At 37.2% G+C, this 21,940-nt stretch overlaps 2 protein-coding genes across 2 annotated transcripts in view; one reads left to right on the top strand and one right to left on the bottom strand.

Moving 5' to 3' along the window:
* The window catches only part of CACNA1C (calcium voltage-gated channel subunit alpha1 C), a 757,779-nt gene that overhangs the window by 720,331 nt on the left and 15,508 nt on the right, over positions 1–21,940 (bottom strand). The gene's annotated exons all lie outside the window — the stretch shown is intronic.
* Positions 1–21,940, top strand: part of DCP1B (decapping mRNA 1B) — a 60,001-nt gene that overhangs the window by 1,637 nt on the left and 36,424 nt on the right. Inside the window, exons 2-3 of the mRNA XM_045465362.1 lie at positions 5,819–5,859; positions 10,842–10,969. Of these exons, the coding sequence (XP_045321318.1) occupies positions 5,819–5,859; positions 10,842–10,969 (169 nt within the window). The remainder of the gene's footprint in view (positions 1–5,818; positions 5,860–10,841; positions 10,970–21,940) is intronic.

Here is a 21,940-nt window from a genome sequence, read left to right on the forward strand (position 1 = left end):
GTACTCCTAGTAATCATGCAAAAAAGGAAAATGGGAGAGCTCTTTAATATTCATTGCTCTGTAATAGAAAGTATGCCACTTGGTCAGGAGAGAGGTTATTTCTTCCTAATTTTCAGGAGAATTTGTCACCTGGGTCTTTGTTTAAAGGACATTAAGCAATGTACTGGATAATTTCATCAATGACAATTTAGAAAAAATACAAGGATATTCTACACCTGTATTGCTATTATACTGCTCTAGTAAAAAAAAAAAAAAAAAAGGCCGAAGGCATGTGTTAATTCTATCAAGGTAATTTTGTAGTAGATAAGGACAGAGGATGTATAGTCCTGTGAACTGACTGGACAGTGGGATTAGAGTCTGGAGAATCTTGAGATATGTTAACATGTAGAGGAGAACATTAATCATGGAAAACAATTGTCCCCTATATAGGCTTTTGACAGGATCTGTGTGATAGATACCTGTTAAAATAGTTACAGAGGTTTATTAGATAGCCAGTGAAGTCCTTCTAAAGCCTCATCAAAAGGCAGAAGTGTCACAGTGCATTATTTACAGGAGTTATGTTTTCCTGCTTCCTGGACTTGTTGCCTTCAGACGGGGCATGTTTCATTCAGTAAAAGGTCATTCTTTCAAAGTACTGATCTTCAAGGCTGTGGTAGCCGGAAAAAAGAGACCTAGTTCAGATGCAGAGCAGTTGCTGAGGGTAAATGGTTTGTCACCACTCTCTCCATATGCCATCACTTGGCCTCAGGATGGGACCCTTTTGAATATAAACCCAATAAAAGTTTAACAAACAGTCTTGAGATTGGAGGTGAAAGTATATGCAAGAAAGCAGATGGGATGTAACGGAGGAGAATTCTTACTACACTGTAATAGATGAAGAATGACTTCAGGCATTCAGAGCAGGAGATATTAGTAATAAAGGGTAGATAGAAAATGAGGTACTTGAAGGAAGGATTAAGAAAGATTATGTCATGACTGGGATGGGTATTTTAGAGCTGGAACTGCTTCCCATTATCTGGAAAGACTGCTCCCCCCAAATCCCTATGTGTCAGTTGAAGAGTATAACCTTATTTATTTTCATGTCAGTCCTCAGAGCAGTGGTTTGTAACTAGTTTTGACTTTGTCTCCAGGGAACTTATTGCTGGCATCCAAAGGATGGAGGCAAGAGCTGCTGCTAAATACCCTGCGCACAGGACAAGCCCCTGTGACAAAGATTTATCTGGCCCCAGATGTTGAAAGTGCTGAGTTTGAGAAATTGCTTCAGAGTGACTTTTGTCCTCTTGTTTCTAGCTAGTGGTTTTCTAAGTTTTCTGTGTATCAAAATCACTTGGAGTTTTAAATGGTGTAACCTGCCAGATCAAAATCTCTGGGTGTGAAGTCCAGGCATTTGCTATTTGTTAAAAGCTTCACAGTTGACTTAGGTGCTACATGCATGACTGAGAGAGACCGATTTATGAGGATAAATGGAGACCTACTTTTTCATTATATTAATATAGATAATCAGTAATGCAGAGATTGCTTTGGGTTGTTTCAAAAGTGCCAAATACTATGCCAAGTCCCAATAATTTGCCAGCTAGCACTGTTTTATATTCCATTTTATTATTTTAAATTTTGAACTGCTTAGTTTTTTTAATACATGTTAGATTTTATAATGAAGTGTAATATTAAACCATTAAATTGTACTTTTAAAATTTTAGCTAAAATTCCCCAGGACTATAAACTAATGATTTAACATAGAAGTCCTCCTTGCCTGGAGGAGCTAAGGAGGACCTAATAAAATCTTGTTCTAACTATACCCCAGAACCTCAACCCTGGGCTTTGCCCAAGGGGGGGGAAAAAAATCTGGTTACCCTTGGATAACTCTGGAGGCACCAGGAAAATGCATGCATGAATTAGAGCTGTTCAGCTACAATAGATCAGAATTTACATTAACAAAGTCCTTTTTATCCAGTTGTAACAGAGCACTTAAAATATGTTTTCTCAAAAAAATATGTGTTTTCCATCAAGATCTGAGTGGTATAGACTGGTTCTATCTTTTCAGTGGAGAAACTAGCTAAGAATAAAGAATAAACTAGCTAGCCCAGTGTGACCTGGAAAGAACCCTACTCTGAGTATTCATAATCAGGATTTAAGAAATCCCTTATACACTTTAATTCAATGCCGATGACAGTGCTCATGGTGGGCAGTGGACACAGTGGATTTTGTTTGGTGCAGACTTACCTAGTTACTTGGGTCTGGATCCCAAGGAAAACTCCAAAGCTGTTGCCTGATGATGTTCATTATACAGGGAGACCAGACCGGTGGTATTGGGGTGTGGAAGTATGGCCCCTAGCCATTCACAGAGAATTTCTAACTTTTTTTTTTTTTTTAATTTTTTTTTCAACGTTTATTTATTTTTTGGGGACAGAGAGAGGCAGAGCATGAACGGGGGAGGGGCAGAGAGAGAGGGAGGGAGACACAGAATCGGAAGCTGGCTCCAGGCTCTGAGCCATCAGCCCAGAGCCCGACGCGGGGCTCGAACTCATGGACCGCGAGATCGTGACCTGGCTGAAGTCGGACGCTTAACCGACTGCGCCACCCAGGCGCCCCAAGAATTTCTAACTTTTTAAGGACCTGTTGCAATTGAAGATGGCCACAAATTCTTTACCACTTTATCAAGAGGGGGGTCCATTACCTTGAGGACCCTATGCTAAGTGAAATAAGTCAGAGGAAGAAATAACCAATACCATATGATTTCACTTATATGTGGAATAAAAAATATTGCTTATTACCAGTTGGAGAATAATTTCAGAAGAAACATGCCTTTTATATTTCTGATTCTGGATTTTCAAAACTAAAATTGGGCATTAAAGTATTTTTTATTTTTATTTTTTTCAAGAAAAGGTAATTTCTATTACTACTTCATGGAGGAAGAAAGGAAACAAGTCAAAAGCTTTTAGCTTTATGTGTACCGATCCATAGAAACATCCTGGTTTGGATCACTAAGATGAAACAGTCCAAGGTCAAATCCTGGAAGACAGAAAAGTGTTTTGGCCTTGCAGCAAGTGCCCCTAGCAATACATATAGGCTCTTAGTCTAGTTTCTTCACCAGTACATATCTCAATTTCAGTTTCTTATAAATGTAATAATACCAAAAATTTAATCTCTACAACTTCTTTTTTTTTTTTAACGTTTATTTTTGAGAGACAGACAGAGTGTGAGTGGGGAAGGGGCAGAGAGAGAGAGAGACACACACACACACAGAATCTGAAACAGGCTCCAGGCTCTGAGCTGTCCACACAGAGCCCGATGCGGGGCTCAAACTCACTAACCAGGGATCATGACCTGAAGCAAAGTCAGATGCTTAACTGATTGAGCCACCCAGGTGCCCCAATATTTACAAATTATTCTTAAAGTCTCTGTGGAATAGTAAATACTTGCTGACTGTACCAGTTGAACTTTAGGAATGCCCACAAATTTTTAGACTGTTTGGGTAGTATTTATTGTTCTATGGTAGCCATTTTCTCAATGATTAATATTGTGGCAGTTTAAGTAATTCTTAGAAGTGCACCCAGGATATAGATTTCTCAACAGATAGGAATTAACCATGTTTGTTTACACAAGGAAAGGTAAGTAATAATGTTTCTGTATCTCTTTTTTTTTTTAATTTTGACTCAGTATTTTTCAAAGCACAGTGGCAAAAGACCACATTTGAGAAATAAGGATATTTTTCACAGTACACTGAAGTGATTTATATGAACTTTATAATAAATCCAGTTTAAGGATGAACTCTAACTTTCTTACCAATGTTTATGTATTAGAGAAAAGACTGACTAAAGTTGCTTTCACTGTTCTAAGTTATTTCTAATTGCATATTCTATAATAATGAGGATTACAATTCTTGTTAAGTGATTTACTCTTAATATCCATTTGCTCTTAGGGGCGCCTGGGTGGCGCAGTCGGTTAGGCGTCCGACTTCAGCCAGGTCACGATCTCGCGGTCCGGGAGTTCGAGCCCCGCGTCAGGCTCTGGGCTGATGGCTCAGAGCCTGGAGCCTGTTTCCGATTCTGTGTCTCCCTCTCTCTCTGCCCCTCCCCCGTTCATGCTCTGTCTCTCTCTGTCCCAAAAATGAATAAACGTTGAAAAAAAAAATTAAAAAAAAAAAATATCCATTTGCTCTTAAAAAACAATGTTTGGTGATGTTTGATATAATTTGGGGCATAGTGGATTTTGATTTCACGACTCCTGATATAGTTCTATGGGCAGAGAATGTGTTACTGAACTAAGGCAGTGGTTTTCACAAAGCGTGCGTGCATCAGAGTCACCTGACAGCTTAATAAAAAAGGGTGCTAGGCAGCACCCCAGCATCTGATTCAATAGGCCTGGGGAGGGGCCTAATAATTTGCATTTCTAATAAGTTCCCAGGCGATGCTGATACTGTTGATGTGGGAACCATACTTTTAAGACCCACTGAACTAAGGTGACCAAGAAAATTGTTGAAATCACTTGAGTTTGTGAGAGGATCATGCTTCCAATGTTTTATGTGCCTTTATATATTTTTTTAACGTTTTATTTATTTTTGAGACAGAGAGAGACAGAGCATGAACAGGGGAGGGTGAGAGAGAGAGGGAGACACAGAATCTGAAACACGCTCCAGGCTCTGAGCTGTCAGCACAGAACCCGACGCGGGGCTCAAACTCACAGACCGTGGGATCATGACCTGAGCCGAAGTCGGACGCCCAACCGACTGAGCCACCCAGGTGCCCCTTATGTGCCTTTAAAAAAGGCATGTAGGGCACCTGGCTGGCTCAGTTGGTAGAACATGTGACTCTTATTCTCAGGGTTGCAAGTTTGAGTCCCATGTTGGGTGTGGAGATTATTTAAAAATATATCTTTAAAAAATTACCACTTGATATTATATACCCTTGTTCTTAAAGAGTATATTTCTCCCACAACTACAGTGTACTTAAATTTCAAATGATTTTGATAATAGAGATTAATAGTAAAATATTAGGTTAAATGGGATGCTGAAACTAAAACATGTAAATAACAAAAGTGCCTTTGAAATTCTGAATTATAACTTGTTTACTGTTAAAACTTATCATGCATTATATTGATGAACATTTTCATCCTGTCCTGGGCCCCTGTCTTCAGAGAGATGGAAGAGAACCTTTCCAAATGAACTGAAATGAGTTGAACACTTTCACTTTACCACTTAACCAGTTTCTGTGACATTTCTTGAGTCCTAGCCTAGCAATGTTTCTAACTTGATTTCAAAGATCCAAACTAAGCTAAATATTCCACACCACGTTGGTGATTAATTTTTCTGAAAACTACAGCATTGTTCCACTCTTCTATGTTGTAGTCAAAGTAGAGTTATTATTGGCAGATCATCTGCTCTCCTAGGTGACAGGATATGGCAAGAGATAATGAACCCAGAAAATAGAAGCGTAATGAAAGGCAGACATGAGTGATTTGCGCAGCTTGGCATATACTCCGCTCACAGGATAGAGAAGGCAGCACACTTTTAGTCTCCTCTTTCAAATGAAATCCATGGAGCAAATTTTTGTATTGTTTTAGCCAGAGGTGTGTTGCTGTCCCTGTCTTTGGTGAAAAGAGATAATGACAGTTTATTTTGTAAACGAGAAAAGGAGAATGGATGCTTCCCGATGTCGAATCAGCAGGGCTACTGCCAGGCTGAGGCAGTACTGCTTTCCTCCTTGTCCTAGGAATATTACATAGATTGGCCCTACTTGAAATGGAATGTTCTCTAGCTTCTGTGAAAGTTACTATTAATGAAGAAAAATATATATATTTTGCTGTGTTTTTTTTTTTTTAGGAAAAGACTGATGTGGAAGGAACTTTATTTGTTTACACAAGGTAAGAAAATTTTACTTTTACAAAGAAACTGACAGTCTTTGAAAGAATATGTTGACTCCATTGTGTCCCTCTTCCTCAAATGTAGTTTTATTTCAAAAAGAAGAAAAAAACCTGAATCTTAGTTTGAAGTTATTAGTTGATATAAAGAAGAGAATACTGAGTAATGTCACCTGGTAGCATGTGAGGAATACTAATTGCAGAATGTAACTTAAACTCCAATACAGACAAACTTAAATCTTGGTGTTCTTTTATATATATATGTGTGTGTGTGTGTGTGTGTGTGTGTGTGTGTGTGTGTATATATATTTTTTTTTTTTTTAAGTTTATTTAAAGAGAGACAGAGACAACATGAGTGGGGAAGGGGCAGAGAGACACGGAGAGAGAATTCTAAGCACTGCCTGTGCAGACCCCGATGTGGGGCTTGAACTCACTAAACCATGAGATCATGACCTGAGCTGAAATCAAGAGTCAGATGCTTAATCGACTAAGCCAGCCAGGTGCCCCTTTGCATTCTTTTAAAAATAGTATTAAGTATTTATCCTTTAATTCAAATTAATGGTACAAGGTCCTTGAATATAATGCATTGGCAAGGAGAGAAGTACACTATTAAGAATATCAGATTATTTAATCATTATTTGGAAAAAGGTTTTATTGGTCACCTTACCACCCACCCACCTTTGACTCTTTAAAGAAATATGCACCAAAATTAAAGATGTCTTTGAGTCTTCCATTGTATAGTTAATAGAATGTGTTTCAGGATAGATTTAATAAACTCACGTTTTTTGTCATTTGTATCAGAAATTGTTAACATCATATATGGGCACAGATACATGTAGTATGTATATTGTCTTAATAGCTAAATGTCTTATTCATATAAAATGTCATAGCTAAGGCCCATCATTGTCAGTGGGAGGACAAAGATAAAATACAAAGGCCTAGTACAAACCCTCTTAGAGCAAAGTTTCTTTTTTTTTTTTGATATTTATATATTAAGTATATTTTTTTTTAATTTTTTTTTTAATGTTTGTTTATTTTTGACAGAGAGAGAGACAAAGCATGAGCAGGGGAGGGGTAGAGAGAGAGGGAGACACAGAATCTGAAGCAGGCTCCAGGCTCTGAGCTGTCAGCACAGAGCGTGCTGCGGGGCTCGAACTCACAGACCGTGAGATCATGACCTGAGCTGAAGTCAGACGCTCGACCGACTGAGCCACCCAGGTGCCCCTAAGTATCTATTTTTGAGAGAGAGAAACAGCACAAGCTGGGAAAGGGGAGACAGGACCTGAAGCAGGCTCAGCACTAACAGCAGAGAGCCTGACACTGGCCTCAAACTCACAAACCATAAGATTATGACCTGAGCCAAAGTCAGGCGCTTAACCAACTAAGCCACCCAGGTGCCCCGAGAGCAAACAGTTTCACTGGGGAGATAGAAAATGCACACACACACACACACACACACACACACGCAGAGACACACACGCAAGTATATATTTTTTACACATTCACATTTAAAGATACCCCCCCCCCCAAATAAACATAAACCCCAATACAGATAGCCTATCCTCAGGGCCAGTTGATAGGTTATAAGCAATGAATAGGCTGCTGTGATTCTGGAAGGCATTTTAGAATGGGTGAGTCTCAAGTAGGCCTTAGGAATAAGGTAGTACTTGACTTGCATAGAGGAGAGGGAAGGGCTGTCTCAACAGGAAGAATTTTGGAAGCTGAGGCATAGAACCCAGCGTGGTGAAGGAACAGTAAGGAAAATGACTTTTGGCTGCAGAGAGTTTTTACTGGTTTATGTTAGTTAGGAGACAGTGAGGGTGAAGAGATTTTGCTGGCTTAGAATGTCAGACTATGGATTTTGACATTTATTTTCTTAGCAGTAGGGAGTCCTTGAAGATTTATGACCAGGGAAGTAATAGAGTTCCGGCAAAATGTGTGGGGTAAGTCAGTACATTAGCATTATGAAGATGCACTGATTCCAGAAGTTAGAGTTAGGACATTGGACAGATTATTCCAGTGGAGTAGATATGAGATGAGGAGGGGAGGGACTAAAATGGTAGGAGTGGAGCTGGAGAAGATTTCTTGAAACATCGCACATATAGAAGGAGTGATGAAATTTTTAAAATAAATTTAAAAAATGGAAGTTTTGAAAGGGAAGACTGAAAAACTGACAGAACCAGGAACAGAATGGAAAGACAGGAGGTCGAGAATCTGGGCTGAAAATAATTTTATTTTGAAATAACGATTTTGGAATGATAGCAGGGCATTCAGGTGGAGATGCCCGGTCCCGGTCAGGGATGGAGATACAGAGTTTGGAGTTATCTGCCTTAATTTGGTCATTGAAGCCATGAGAGAATGAGTGTTCTCTGAAGGACAGGAAAGTGACAAAAGCTAATGGTCAAGTTTTAGGGCCCCAGAGAGATCGGGAAGAGCCAGCCGTACAAATACAAGCAAAATGAGAATGGTACAGAGGCCAGATGCGGGCACCATGCAGGAATGGTGGAAGAGTGTGCAGGTGCAGGCAGAGGCCATAGTGGGAACGGAAACAAAGGAATGGATGAGCGAGGTAAGGAGGAGGTCCACTTTCTTCAAGGTTTCAGAAAAGTGGGAGTGCCCAAGAGCCGTTGGCTATTTCAGTTTACATTCCAGAGTACCAGAGCATACCACCAAGTGAGTGTCTTCAGTAGAGTGTAGATTACTCTTGAGAATTCTGAAGTGTGGAAAGAAAACCAAACGGTTGAACTCTGATATATGCTAAGCACACACATGACACATTCTCATTCATTTTTCACATGTATTAATCTTTTGAGAAGTGAAAGAAAAGATGTGTTCATATACATTAATGATTTATTTTAGGGATTTTTAGTAGGGTCTGTCTCTCTCGTCTGCAGAAGATTAACAAATTATACATTTTTGTACCCCCCAAAAATGTAGATTTTGCATTCTCAAGTATTTCTTAATATACTCTGAGTTCCAAATGGAGCTGTCAGTTAAACCATTAAGTTGAGAAACAACTCTTTCCCTGTTCCTTAATCTCTTCCCCAAATCTAATTCCTCAACAATAGGAGCTTCTCCCATCTCTCTCCTCTCCCCCCGCCGCTAGGGGGGAGGTGCACCAACCCCCCTCCACTCCCCCCGCCGATCAGATAGATGTCAGATTCTAGCATGTTGAGGTCTTTTCTCAGTAGAGAATGACAGAAAGCTCATAAAAGTCAGAAGGGAGTGTTTAGTACAGGTAATGGAGCTGCTGGTGATAATATTTTGACTTCTGTTACGGATATTGCTTTAAAGCAACTGGCACATTTATCCCCTGAGCCTATTTTATAAATTATGAGATGATATAATAACCATACTATTACAGAGGTGAGGTCCTATTGTGATAATGAAATACTTGAAGAATCAAATTCTGATTCTGTATAAAAACACCTAAAACACTTAAAAAATTATTTCTTTATTTCCTCCCATGGCTTGCTTTCTGTGATAGAGAGTTCATAGAGACACCCGCTGGTGATTTTTGAGCTTGACACTTCCAAAGGACCCTCTGTCAGAGATCTCTGGAACTCACTTTTCATACTTTCTGAGAATTTAAGTTGAAATGATTGTCATGATTATTTCTAGTATTGGTTATATGCCCACCTCTGCTTTACCTCTTTGTAAAATAAGTTACACAATGATTGTCTCCCATCAACTTTAAAATTGGAAGTCTCAAAAGAAAATTCTGTAGGTGGTACTGTAGCTTTATTTTACTTCTTTATTAGCATTAAATGGCTAAGGTGAAATAAAATTAAAACATGAACACCTTTTCTTCCTATTGCTCACAACATTTCTGTGGGTTTGTTACCCTGCTGCCCTAGTTTCAAGTAAATAAATGAATTCTCCTTGCTTCATTTTCAGCATAGAAGCATTTGGTGTTTCATTTGTCACCAGAAGTTGCACAGTTGGATTACTATATGGCTGTCACCCAAGAGTAGACAAATGCACATGTAGTTGGTAGAGTTCTACTTTGTGTAAAATTTGGACTCTTTCTGCCTGACAGAGTAGGCACTGACAGTTTATTCAATGAAACAAAAAATAAAAATCACTAAATGCCACATTTTTATGGAGAAAAACTTTTATACTAGTTTATCTGTGAAGCTGTTTGCTTACTTCTGTAATGTTTTAATTGTACTGAATCTCTTTACAAGTTTGTTGACCAGAGTGAGTGGCATCATTTCTCTAAATTTCAAACTGACACTAACATTTTCTATGAAAAATTTCTTCATAATGATTGTGATGTACATTCTCTATTAACTATCAAGATTCTTCAAAAGTGTGTCTGTAATTTTTTAAAGTGGTTAATATTCCTGCCTTAAAGGAATTTACAACCTAGATAGGGAAACAAGATATCTCTACACACATAGCTAAATGAGTAGGACTTGATTTTGCCAAAGGAACAGCAATGGCAGTCATGCTGTATGTGTTACATATGAAGTGGTGCATAAATTAGTACGTTAATTCTATTAGTCAATAGTAAAGAATCATTGCTTTAGGAGCACCTGGGTGACTCAGTTGGTTATGTGTCCGACTCTTGATTTTGGCTTGGGTCATGGGATCGAACCCCACATCGGGCTCCATGCTGAGCATGGAACCTGCTTGGAATTCTCTCTCTCTCTCTCTCTCTCTCTCTCTCTCTCTCTGCTCCTCTCCCCTGCTAGCTCTCTCTCTCTCTCTGTCTCTCACTCTGTTTCTCTCACTCTCTCTCCCTCTCAAAATAAATAAATAAACATTAAAAAAAAAGAAACCTTAAAAAAAAAAAGAATCATTGCTTTGTATGTGTACAGTCTGCTTGCACAAAGCTGTATATATATATATATATATATATATATATATATATATATATATGCAAAAAGGTTGAGAGACATTCAAATACTAGTTCTACTAAAAGTGTACTTCTGTTGAATAACTTGTCTTTTGATATCCTCCCCACCCCTTGTGATTTTTAGGTCTGCTTCTCCAAAGCATGGGTTCACCATTATGAATAGGTTGAGCATGGAAAACAGGACAGAACCCATTACTAAAGACCTGGATTTCCAGCTCCAGGACCCTTTCCTTCTCTACAGAAATGCCAGATGTGAGTCTTTCTTAATGCATTTGGTAGTTTTATTTCTGCAGTTTGGCCAAGTGTTTTAAATTGTACAGTGGATGTGTTTGTGTTTGTGTTTAGTATCAGCATCAGTTAGCTTGGGAAATGCATGTCCTGTTGAGAGGGAATATCTTCTTCCTTGAGAAAGTTTAAATGAAAACAATGTGATATGATGATGGAAGTATTTGAACCCTGTCTTTTGCAGCTAGACCACTTTGTAGTAGAACCCACTGGAGATTTTAAGCCTGAGCAGGGCTAGGTGAGGTGAATTCTTGGTCAGGAGACTGTAGAGGGACAGACACATAGGCAGTGTACAGATACAGAATTAGTGATTCAGCTAGTGGCACTTTTTCCTTATGTATCACTTTTGACTGAACATCCTGACAGGATGTTTGAGGGAGAGGGCCTATATTCTAGAATTGCCATCTTTTGAACATATACTAAATGAAAAACCAAAGCCAAAAGAGTTTTGCTCATTACGAATTTCATAACACTTTATAATGCTCAACGTTACATAACACTTTGTAGTATTAGATAACTAACTAGGCCTTGTCTGATTTGAAATGAGGTAGCAATGACCTATCCGATATTCTCTCTCCATTTTACTCTTATATCTTATCTGACCATTTGTGTTGAACTATTGGGCAGCCCAGAGAAGAATGATGAAAAGTATATAAACTGCAGGAACATCTCCATACACAGAAAATGAGAGCATCCTTAAATATAAATTGTATGTGCATGCACATGATCTGTGCTTTGTGCGTAACTTGCAGAAAGACTTTGCAGTTAGGAAATGTTTTCCATACGTTTGCCACCTTGCTTTTGAGGTCAAGGTACAAGAAGTTGCTGACTGTATACTCTTCAGTGTAATTTTAATAATGATTGTAATGCAAATAATATTTAATGTTTTAACTTCAGTGAATTGTTTTGAAATATAGTATTTTAACTTATATTCACATATAATTAAATTGTCATGAAAGGTGGTCATCTATTATTTAGAGAATACAGTTAAATTCTTATGAGAAAAAAAGCCATTAAAACTGTAACATGACTTACCAATGGTAAGTCCTGTGAAGTAAAAAATTTAGTAATATAGGGAAAATTTTGTTCTTTACTCCTATTTCTTTGGTGGGAGTGTAGTTAAGTCAATTGTAGCTTATAGGTATTTGAATTATTTGTATGCTTATAGTTCTGTCAGGTTTTATTTTTTTAGATTATTAGATTCTATGCCAAATTAATATACAATTAAAATCCTAATAAAATAATCACAAAAATAAATATAAAGGACTTTAGTGATTTATAATAATCCTTTTTGATTGCTCTTACTTGGGATAAATACTTGGTCTAGTCAGTATAGATGGTATTTTATTTTAAATTCTTATCACAGTATTATGTATTATATATCACATACTATGTCAAAAATGTAAAAATACAAATTCTCTTTAATGTGGTTGATTTAAAAAACAGCTTTCCTAAGTCCCACAGGGCTTATCTAATAAGATATACTGTTTGGATATAATAAACCTATTAAGCTTCGCCGTGGCTTTATAGTAGGGTCGCCCCAAGCTGCCTCTGCTCTCTGGTAGGGTCTCCCCAAGCTGCAAGCAGCCATGGAGCACTGGTCATGTGGCCAGTCTGAATTGAGGTGTGCTGTGAGTATAAAATACACACAGATTTGCAAAGACTTACTATCAAAAAAGAATGTAAAAAAATCTCATTAGTAATTTTATATTGATTTACCTTTTGAAATGATAATATTTTGAATTATTGAGTTAAATAAAATATACTATTAAAATTAATTTCACCTGCTTCTTTTAATTTTTTATTTAATATTACATATGTGGCTCACATTTGTGGTTTATCTTATATTTCCATTGAACAGCACTGTTCTAGGCATTTTCATTTATTTTACCAAAATTTGTAATCACAATTTTGTAGGGTAGACATTTTCACCAGATGAGAAAAGTGAGGCTCAATGAGATGACAGACCTGACAGAAACCCATAAATTCTGCTTTTTTTTTTTTTTTTCTTTTTCTACATCACCTGTACTGTTCTCTGCACTATTAAACACGAATGCAAATTGAAGGCAGCCTTTGGGATGCATAACAAAATATTTCTAATAAATTTCCATAAGAAAGAAATGAAATCGGTTAAAAAACAAAGAATGGTAGGGAATGGATCTATTTACCTTTCTGGGTTTATTTGCTTTTTATTTTCTCCTTAATATCTGGTACTAATTGCCTTTGCGGCCGTAGTCTTTGGTTTTTGTTCATTTGTAAAAGCCTTTTCAGTCTCTGACATCAAAGGTTCACAGAAGAGTTTACCTCAGGTGCTTTCAGTCTCAGATACCTCTCAAATGTTTCTAAATTCAAATACTCTATGTAATGATTGCTTATGGTTTACATATTCTCTGCTGTCATATAGATTGTCCTTTAAACAATGAACCCAGCTTCACTGAAGAATGGTTTTTAAGACTCTATATCCCCCAAGACCTGTGTAATCAAGAATCTTCTCTGTATGGTCTTGGCATTTCACTTTGGTCTAGGTGTGTCATAGGCCATGTTTGGACATTTCAGCAGGTAAAGTTGATTTAGGTTTGTGGTGAGTTTTCTCTTGGAGTGTTTTAGATTCATTAAATTAAAAAAAAAAAAAAAGGTACATAGGGAGACAATTAACCCTGCCTTGAATTGGATGAATTTAGAAGAGCAAAATGAAGTAAAAATCTTAAAGTTTCTTCAGTTAATAAAAAAAAAGATGTTTAACAAATAAGCAACTTTGAATTTTGACCAAACACGAAATAATACGGTTTTATTATAGTAAAGGATTTATAGCTTTTAAACTTCGTTATAATAAGGCTTGACCTATATAAGCTTTAAAAGTAAATAAGACAGCTGTTAATTACGGACTGAAATTCATTTCTTCCACAAACAATTTACTGAGCATTTGCTGTCTGCCAAGTACCATGTCAAGGCTTTAAATGGGTTATATGACTCTTATGACTTTTTCTTGGAAATTCTTTTATTGTTTAAAATTGAGGAGACTGAGATTCAAGAGATTTAGTAATTTATCAGGATCCATGACAGTTTTGAGATGGAAATAACATTTGAACTGAGAAAGCCTAACTTCAAAAGCCCAGGACCAAGCAGTGAAAGCACTAACATATCAGTGATGCATTTGAGCAAAGCTTACCTTTTAAGAAATACTTAATCTTTTTATTTTACACTTCAAAGTTTAAAAAGCAAGGTTTTTCAAGGCTGGAGGCATCATAATTCCTGACTTCAAGATGTATTACAAAGCTGTAATCATCAAGACAGTATAGTACTGGCACAAAAACAGATACATACATCAATGGAACAGAACAGAAAACCCAGAAATGGACCCACAAACATATGGCCAACTAATCTTTGACAAAGCAGGAAAGAATACCCAATGGAATAAAGACAGTCTCTTCAGCAAATGGGGTTGGGAAAACTGGACAGCATCATGCAGAAGAATGAACCTGGACCATTTTCTTATGCCATACACAAAAATAAACTCAAAATGGATGAAAGACCTAAACGTAAGACAGGGAGCCATCAAAATCTTAGAGGAGAAAGCAGGCAAAACCCTCTTTGATCTCGGCCTCAGCAACTTCTTACTCAACAGGTCTCCAGAGGCAAGGGAAACAAAAGTAAAAATGAACTATTGGGACCTCATCAAGACAAAAATCTTCTTCACAGTGAAAGTAACAATCAGCAAAACTAAAGGCAACCAACGGAATGGGAGAAGATATTTGCAAACGACATATCAGATAAAGGTTAGTATCCAAACTCTATAAAGAACTTATCAAACACAACACCCAAAAACCAAATAATCCAGTGAAGAAATGGGCAAAGACATGAATAGACACTTTTCCAAAGAAGACATCCAGATGGCTAACAGATACATGAAAAAGTGCTCAATATCACTCATCATCAGGGAAATACAAAAACCCACAATGAGGTACCACCTCACGCTTGTCAGAATAGCTAAAATTAACAACTCAGGCAACAACAGATGTTGGCAAAGATGCTGAGAAGGAGGAACACTTTTGCATTGCTGGTAGGAATGCTAACTGGTGCAACCACTCTGGAAAACAGTATGGAGGTTCCTCAAAAAATTAAAAATAGAACTACCCTTTGACCCAGCAGTTATCCAGAGGATCTAGGTGTGCTGTTTCAAAGCGGTACATGCACCCCAATGTTTATTTTATAGCATTGATATTGACAATAGCCAAAGTATGGAAAGAACCCAAATGTCCATCAACTGATGAATGGATAAAGAAGATGTGGTGTGTGTGTGTGTGTGTGTGTGTGTGTGTGTGTGTGTGTGTATATATATAATGGAATATTAGCAATCAAAAAGAATAAAATCTTGCCATTTGCAACAATGTGGATGAAACTAGAGTGTATTATGCTAAGCGAATTAGAAAAAGACAAATATCATATGGGGGTGCTTGGGTAGCTCAGTGGGTTAAGCATCTGACTTTAGCTCAGGTCATGATCTCATGGTTTGTGAGTTCTAGCCCCGTGTTGACCTCTGTGCTGACAGCTGGGAGACTAGAGCCTGCTTTGGATTCAGTGTCTCCTTCTCTGTCTGCCCCTCCCCCATTTGTGCTCTCTCTCTCAAAAATAAATGTAAAATATATATATATCATATGACTTCACTCATATGTGGAATTAAGGTACAAAACAGATGAACATAAGGGAAGAGAAGCAAAAGTAATATAAAAACAGGGAGGAGGACAAAACATAAGAGACTTAAATACAAAGAGCAAACTGAAGGCTGCTGGAGGGGTTTTGGGTGAGGGATGGGCTAAATGGGCAAGGGGCATTAAAGAAGACACTTGTTGGGATGAGCACTGGGTGTCATATCTAGGGGATGAATCACTGAGTTCTACTCCTGAAATCATTATTGCACTATATGCTCACTAACTTGGATGTAAATTAAAAAAAAAAAAAAAAAAAAAAAAAGGCTGACAGAGCAGTGACTGGTAAAATCTAGTCACTGACCTAAAGCCAATACAACAAATCAGATGACCTTCAATGCCTTTTAATTACCATTTCTGAACAGCTTTCTGTTACTAGAGAAAGAAAGACTTTAGGAAAATAAAACCAGTATTACTATACAAATATGAAAATATATAAATAAAAGACAAGGTGTTTTTGTTATAGTTTTTTCTGTTTTGAGAGTGAGCAAGAGTGAGTGGGGGAGGGGCAGAGAGAGAGGAAGAGAGAATCCCAAGCAGGCTCTGCAATGTCAACACAGAGCTGGACATGGGGCTTAATCCCACGAACCATGAGATCAGGGGCTAAGCCAAAACCAAGAGTCTGATGTTTAACTGACTGAGCCACCCAGGCACCCCCAAAATTTTTTTTAAGTTGAGAATCTCTTGTATCTCAGCTATTAGAAAGGAGAAAATCAAATAAAAATAATGTATCAAAAAGCTGAATTTGACCATTTCTTTTATATTATAATCCTTTAGCAACCATTTACTGTGTTTTCCATCGTACACCTAAAAAAGACTGTATTTTCCCAAATACATCGTAATATCTAAGATACATTAGAGACAGCACTGGCAAGTAGATTTCAGAGTTAGACCAACATGTTGAATGTATCATTGTGTGTGGCTACAGGATTAGAACAAGATTCTTTTGAGCTGCTTGATTTCATTGCAGACATAAGCCTGGAGCTTAGAGAAAATGATAAAAGCAAAATCAAGATATTTAAGATCAAAGTTGTTTTAGAACCTCCTCCTCAGTTTTAAGGGAATTTACCATATTGGGTAGTTTTGTATTCAGAAAGAAATACAGTTCAAATCCTTTATTGACATTTGTAGGATCTGATAAAAACTCATATAAATAATGGAAAATGGTACACTAAATGAAAAAGATAATATATGGGCAGTCCTCCTCTTTCAAACATGCCATGTCCTAGCAGTGCCCTTTTAAACTAATTGGTTAGTAGATGACATGGCATGTTGAACACATTCCTATGGTTCTCCTATAACTATTGAAATAACAACAAAGAAATAAAAAAGACATAAATCCACAAGGGCAGGGATGCATTTCACATAAAAAATGAAATAAACAAGAAAGAGGAAGATATGCTATGATAGCTTTACTATTCACAATTATTAACTTTGCTTCCCTGCAAAAGTTTATATATCTCTGCTCTGTTGGTGTCAGACTTGACTACATGATTTGGTTCTTCCCCCTATGACCCACCGTCCTGGAGGATATGTAGTGACCCTGTTGAACTTAAGTATGGCTATATGAATTGCTTTGGCCAGTAAAATGTGGGTAGAAGTGGCTTGTGTCACTTCTGAGCAAATACTTTAAGAACAGGTTCACGATTCACCGTGTCTCTTTTCCTTCTGATGACCAGCAATGTTCTAGGCAGAGGCTGCTCTGTCAGCCTGGATCCTAGAGTGAGGATAATATGGCACAGAGGTAAAAGTGACCCATGATGGACATGTAATGTGTATATGAAATAAATCTTTATCATTGTAAACCATTGAGATTTGGGGGTCATTTGTTACTGAAGCATAATTTGGCCTGCTGTGACTGATACATAAACCATTCAGGAAAAAGGGACTCCAAACACTGGATGGAGGTAAAGGAATTCTAACAACAGTGGTAAAAAGGAATCCCATAATGAACCCTGTGCAACTAAAGATCAGTCAGTTTAAATTAAAGTATAAGAATAAAGGGCTTCAGGAAGGGTATCCAGGAAAAACTTTACAGCTAATACTTTGAATCTATTAGGACATTTATAGTTTTTTGTTAAGAAAGTTTGGGAGGCTGTAAAAACATTGAAAACCGAGAGAGGGAGGGAAAAGTACAACAAAAGGAAGCAATTCTTAATTCCTGGGAAAACAAAATATTGTAAAAGAAAGGAAATGTAATTATAGTACACTATATGGCTTTGCAAGTTATAATAACTAAATTATAAACAGACTATAGAATGGTTTTATACTTATTGGAAGGATGGGGGAAAGTGTGTTTATATGTAAGAGTGTGTGTATTATAAGAAAACTAAATCGTCAATGAATTTTTAAAAATCAGGAAGTAGTGTATATACACATATAGAAAAAGAAGTTTAAATGCCTCAAGAAGAGTTAGATGAGAAATAAATGGAGAGCGGTAATAATTGTCATGTATGTAATTAAGGTGGCTTTGGAGGTACAGTAATAAAGAATGTAATGGCTAAAGAAGAGTTCTGCTATTTGTTATTATAAACCTTATATGACTTTAAATTATGTACATGTATTATTTTGATAATGATTAACATTTTTAAAAAATTGGATATCAGGGGGTGTCTGGGTGGCTCAGTTGGTTAAGTATCCGACTCTTGATTTCATCTCAGGTCATGATCTCACAGTTCATTCGTTCGAGCCCTGCATCGGGCTTCTCACTGACAGCATGGAACATGCCTGGGATTTTCTCTGTCCCTCTCTCTGCTCCTCCCCTGGTCATGCGCATGCTCTCTCTCTCTCCAAATAAAAAAACTAAAACTTTAAAAAATTGGATATCAGGATGCATTCATAAAAATAATATTTTAGTTGGTTAGATTTCTGAGTCAACTCACAAGAGTCTTTTTAGCCCAGTGTACACATACTGAAGAATAGCACACTAACATTATAATGATGCACATATGAAATATAGCACTAGCATGTATAGCATTATTTGTATAGGAAAATTTACTCAAGAATAAAACTTATGTATATCCCCAAATGTATAACTTCCTTAGCTACAGGTCACAGGACTTCTAGTTCTCATTTGTATTAATAGATTATTTGTAAGGCTAAATATTCATGTGAATTGTATTGTAGCATGTTTGGTAATAGTAAAGTAGACTGAAGCTTTCTCAGACAGTTGCTAAGCCCTAGTTCAGTAGTGGTTCTCCTGTTTTCTCTTCCCTTCCCTTCCCACATCCATTCTGGTTCAGGCATTATCTGTTACATGGGGGTATGTCATAACTCCTTGTGACCAAAGCTTCCAGCACCAGCCAAAATGTAAGTTCACTATGAGACATCTCTCTCACATCTAAACAGAACTAAAAGTCCTAAGTACAAAAAGCAACTAAGTGAAGATTCTGCAAATAAACAACAGACATATTGGGGAGGGAAATCAAAGCTTAAAGAACAACCAGTATGATGGTGAATTTCTGGATTTTATTCATTCTTTATCTCCTGATGGTGACTCAAGAGTGGGCCAAGTTGCAGAACTATGGACAAGAACAACAAAAACTAGGAGAAACTCCTTTTTTAGTTTCAGAACTGGAGAAGTGGACTCCTGTAAGCTACAAAGCATGAAAAGAATCTCCCTCAGTCCCCCTTTTTTTCCTCTCCTAGCCCTACCGTGAAGCCAATTGCAGCGCGAAGCTGAACTGCCACTGTGGCAGTGATGGTGGTGGCACAGTCACCTAAAGATTCCCCAAAACAGCCTGTCTCTGCCATGGGAACTGGAAACCAGGACCCCTGTGGTCTGAAGATGGGGAAGAATTCCCACTATATATTTTTATCTTTCTTTTGCTTTACCTGTGAACATCCCAACCTATATAGACTAGCTGACTGTGATAAGCTAAAACTTTGACATATATCCTGACTTTATAGCTAGAGGACTGGGGGAAAGGGTCCCTGAGAGCTCAAAAGTTGGGGAGACTGTAGAGGAGAAAGCTGAATAAGAAAATCTCCTAATTCTGATTATAAATGGACACATGTCCTGGTCTCACCTCTGAGGTTCACATAAATGTAACAAAGACAAAGAAACAGCAAAGGCTTTGAGAACTCACCTACAATATAAATCACCATCCAAGTTTTAGACTAACACCTGAGTAGTACACAGCTTTGAAATGGAACTGACATAAGAACCATGGCCCACAAAAGGCAAGACAGAACTTCCTATCTAACCCTAAAAGAGTTGATCACCTTCTCAAACAAAATAAACATTCTCTGGGGGATTTTAAGAGTTTTTAGAGTCTCATAATGTAACCAAAATGTTGGACATTTGGTACAATCCAAAATTGCTAATCATGCAAAAGAAACAGGAAAATCTGATCAATTCTCAAGGGAAAAGCCAATCAACAGATGCCTACCCTGAGATGATATAGATGTTGGAATTATAAGACCGTGGCTTTAAGATAGTTATTATTGCTATGCTCCATGAGGTAAAACTGATTTTTTAATGTTTATTTATTTATCTATTTTGAGAGAGAGAGCAAGAGCATGGGGATGAGGGGGAGAGAGATAATAGAGAAAATCCCAACCAGGTTTCACACTGACAGCACAGAGCCTGAGGCCAGTCTTGATCCTGCGAACCGTGAAATCATGACCTGAGCCAAAATCAAGAGTTGGATGATTAACCCACTGAACCACCCGGGTGCCCCCAAACTAAATACTCTTAAAAAGAATGTAAAGAGAAATTCTCAGCAGAGAAATAGATATAAAAACAAACCAGATGGAAAATTTGGAACTGAATAATACAGTATTCACTGGATGGTCTTAATAGCAGAATAGAGATATAGCAGAATAGGAATGAAGAGTCAGCAACTTCAAAGATAGATCAGTAGAAATCACCAACCTGAAGATATAGAGGAAACAGATGAAAACAAAACAGGGCCTCAGAAACCTATAGGACAATATCAAAGGGTCTGAACTTGTGTTACTGGAGTACCATGAAAGGAGAAAAAGACTGCTGTAGAAAAGTTTTTGAAGAAATAATGACTGAAAACTTTCCAAACTTGGTGAGACACAAATATATGGAGTCAAGAAACTCACTGAGCCCCAAACAGGATAAGCCCAAAGGAAACTGTGCCTCTTAATCATAACCAAACTGCTGAAAAGCAGATTTTAAAAAATCATGAAAGCAACCAGAGGAAAATGGTACATATGGAGGAATAATGTTTTGAATGACTACAGATTTCTCTTAAGAAACCACAGAGCCTGGAAGACAGTGGGGCAACATTTCAAAGTGCTGAAATGAAAGAAATGTCAACTTTGAATTCTCTCCCCAGTGAAAAGGTCCCCCAAGAATTAAGGTGAAATTAAAGACATCAGATAAAGAAAAATTAAAAGAATTTTTTTGTCAGCTAACCTGTTCTAAAATAAATGCTAAAAGAAATTCTTCAGACTCAAGGGAAATGATACCACAGGGAAAGTTGGAACTGTAATGTGCCTTAGGAAGAGCAATATATGTAGTAAATATATGGGTAAATAAAAAGTACTTTTCCTTCTCTCTAGATCTTTAAAATGCGCAGGATTATTAAAAGCAAAAGTTATAATGTTGTCGGGGAGGGGGTTAATGTATGTAGATGTGATATGTGTGACAACTATAATATAAAGGGGGAGGGCAAGGGGACCTATACAGTTGCAAAGCCTTTCTGTTTACTTGAAATGGTAAAATGAAAAATGTAGTAGACTGTGAAAAGTTAAGTGTGTGTATTGTGATCCCTAGAGCAACCACTAAAAAAATACAATACAAACAGATATAGATGCCAATAGGTAAATTAAAACAGGATACTAAAAACATTTCAAGTAATACAAAAGTAGGCAAGAATGGAAGTAACATCAGAACCAAACAAGAAGGATAAACATGAAACAAAACAGTAGATCTAAATCTAACTATATTAAGCATATTAAATATAAATGATTTAAACATACCAATTAAAAGAGATTGTCCAATTGGGTAAAAAATCATGACCTGACACTATGCTGCTTATTAAAAAACCCTTTTTAAATGTAATGATGTAGATAAATTAAAGGTTAAAGAATAGAGAAAGATATACCAGGCAAATACTAATTAAAAGAAAGCTAGAGTGACTATTTTAATATCAGACAAAGTAAACATCAGAACAAAGAAAATTACCAGGGATAAAGATGGACATGATATAATGATAAAAAGGTCAGTTTATTCAAAACACATAACAATCATTAACAT

The sequence above is a fragment of the Leopardus geoffroyi genome, chromosome B4 (assembly GCF_018350155.1).
Source record: "Leopardus geoffroyi isolate Oge1 chromosome B4, O.geoffroyi_Oge1_pat1.0, whole genome shotgun sequence".
Lineage (NCBI taxonomy): Eukaryota > Metazoa > Chordata > Mammalia > Carnivora > Felidae > Leopardus > Leopardus geoffroyi.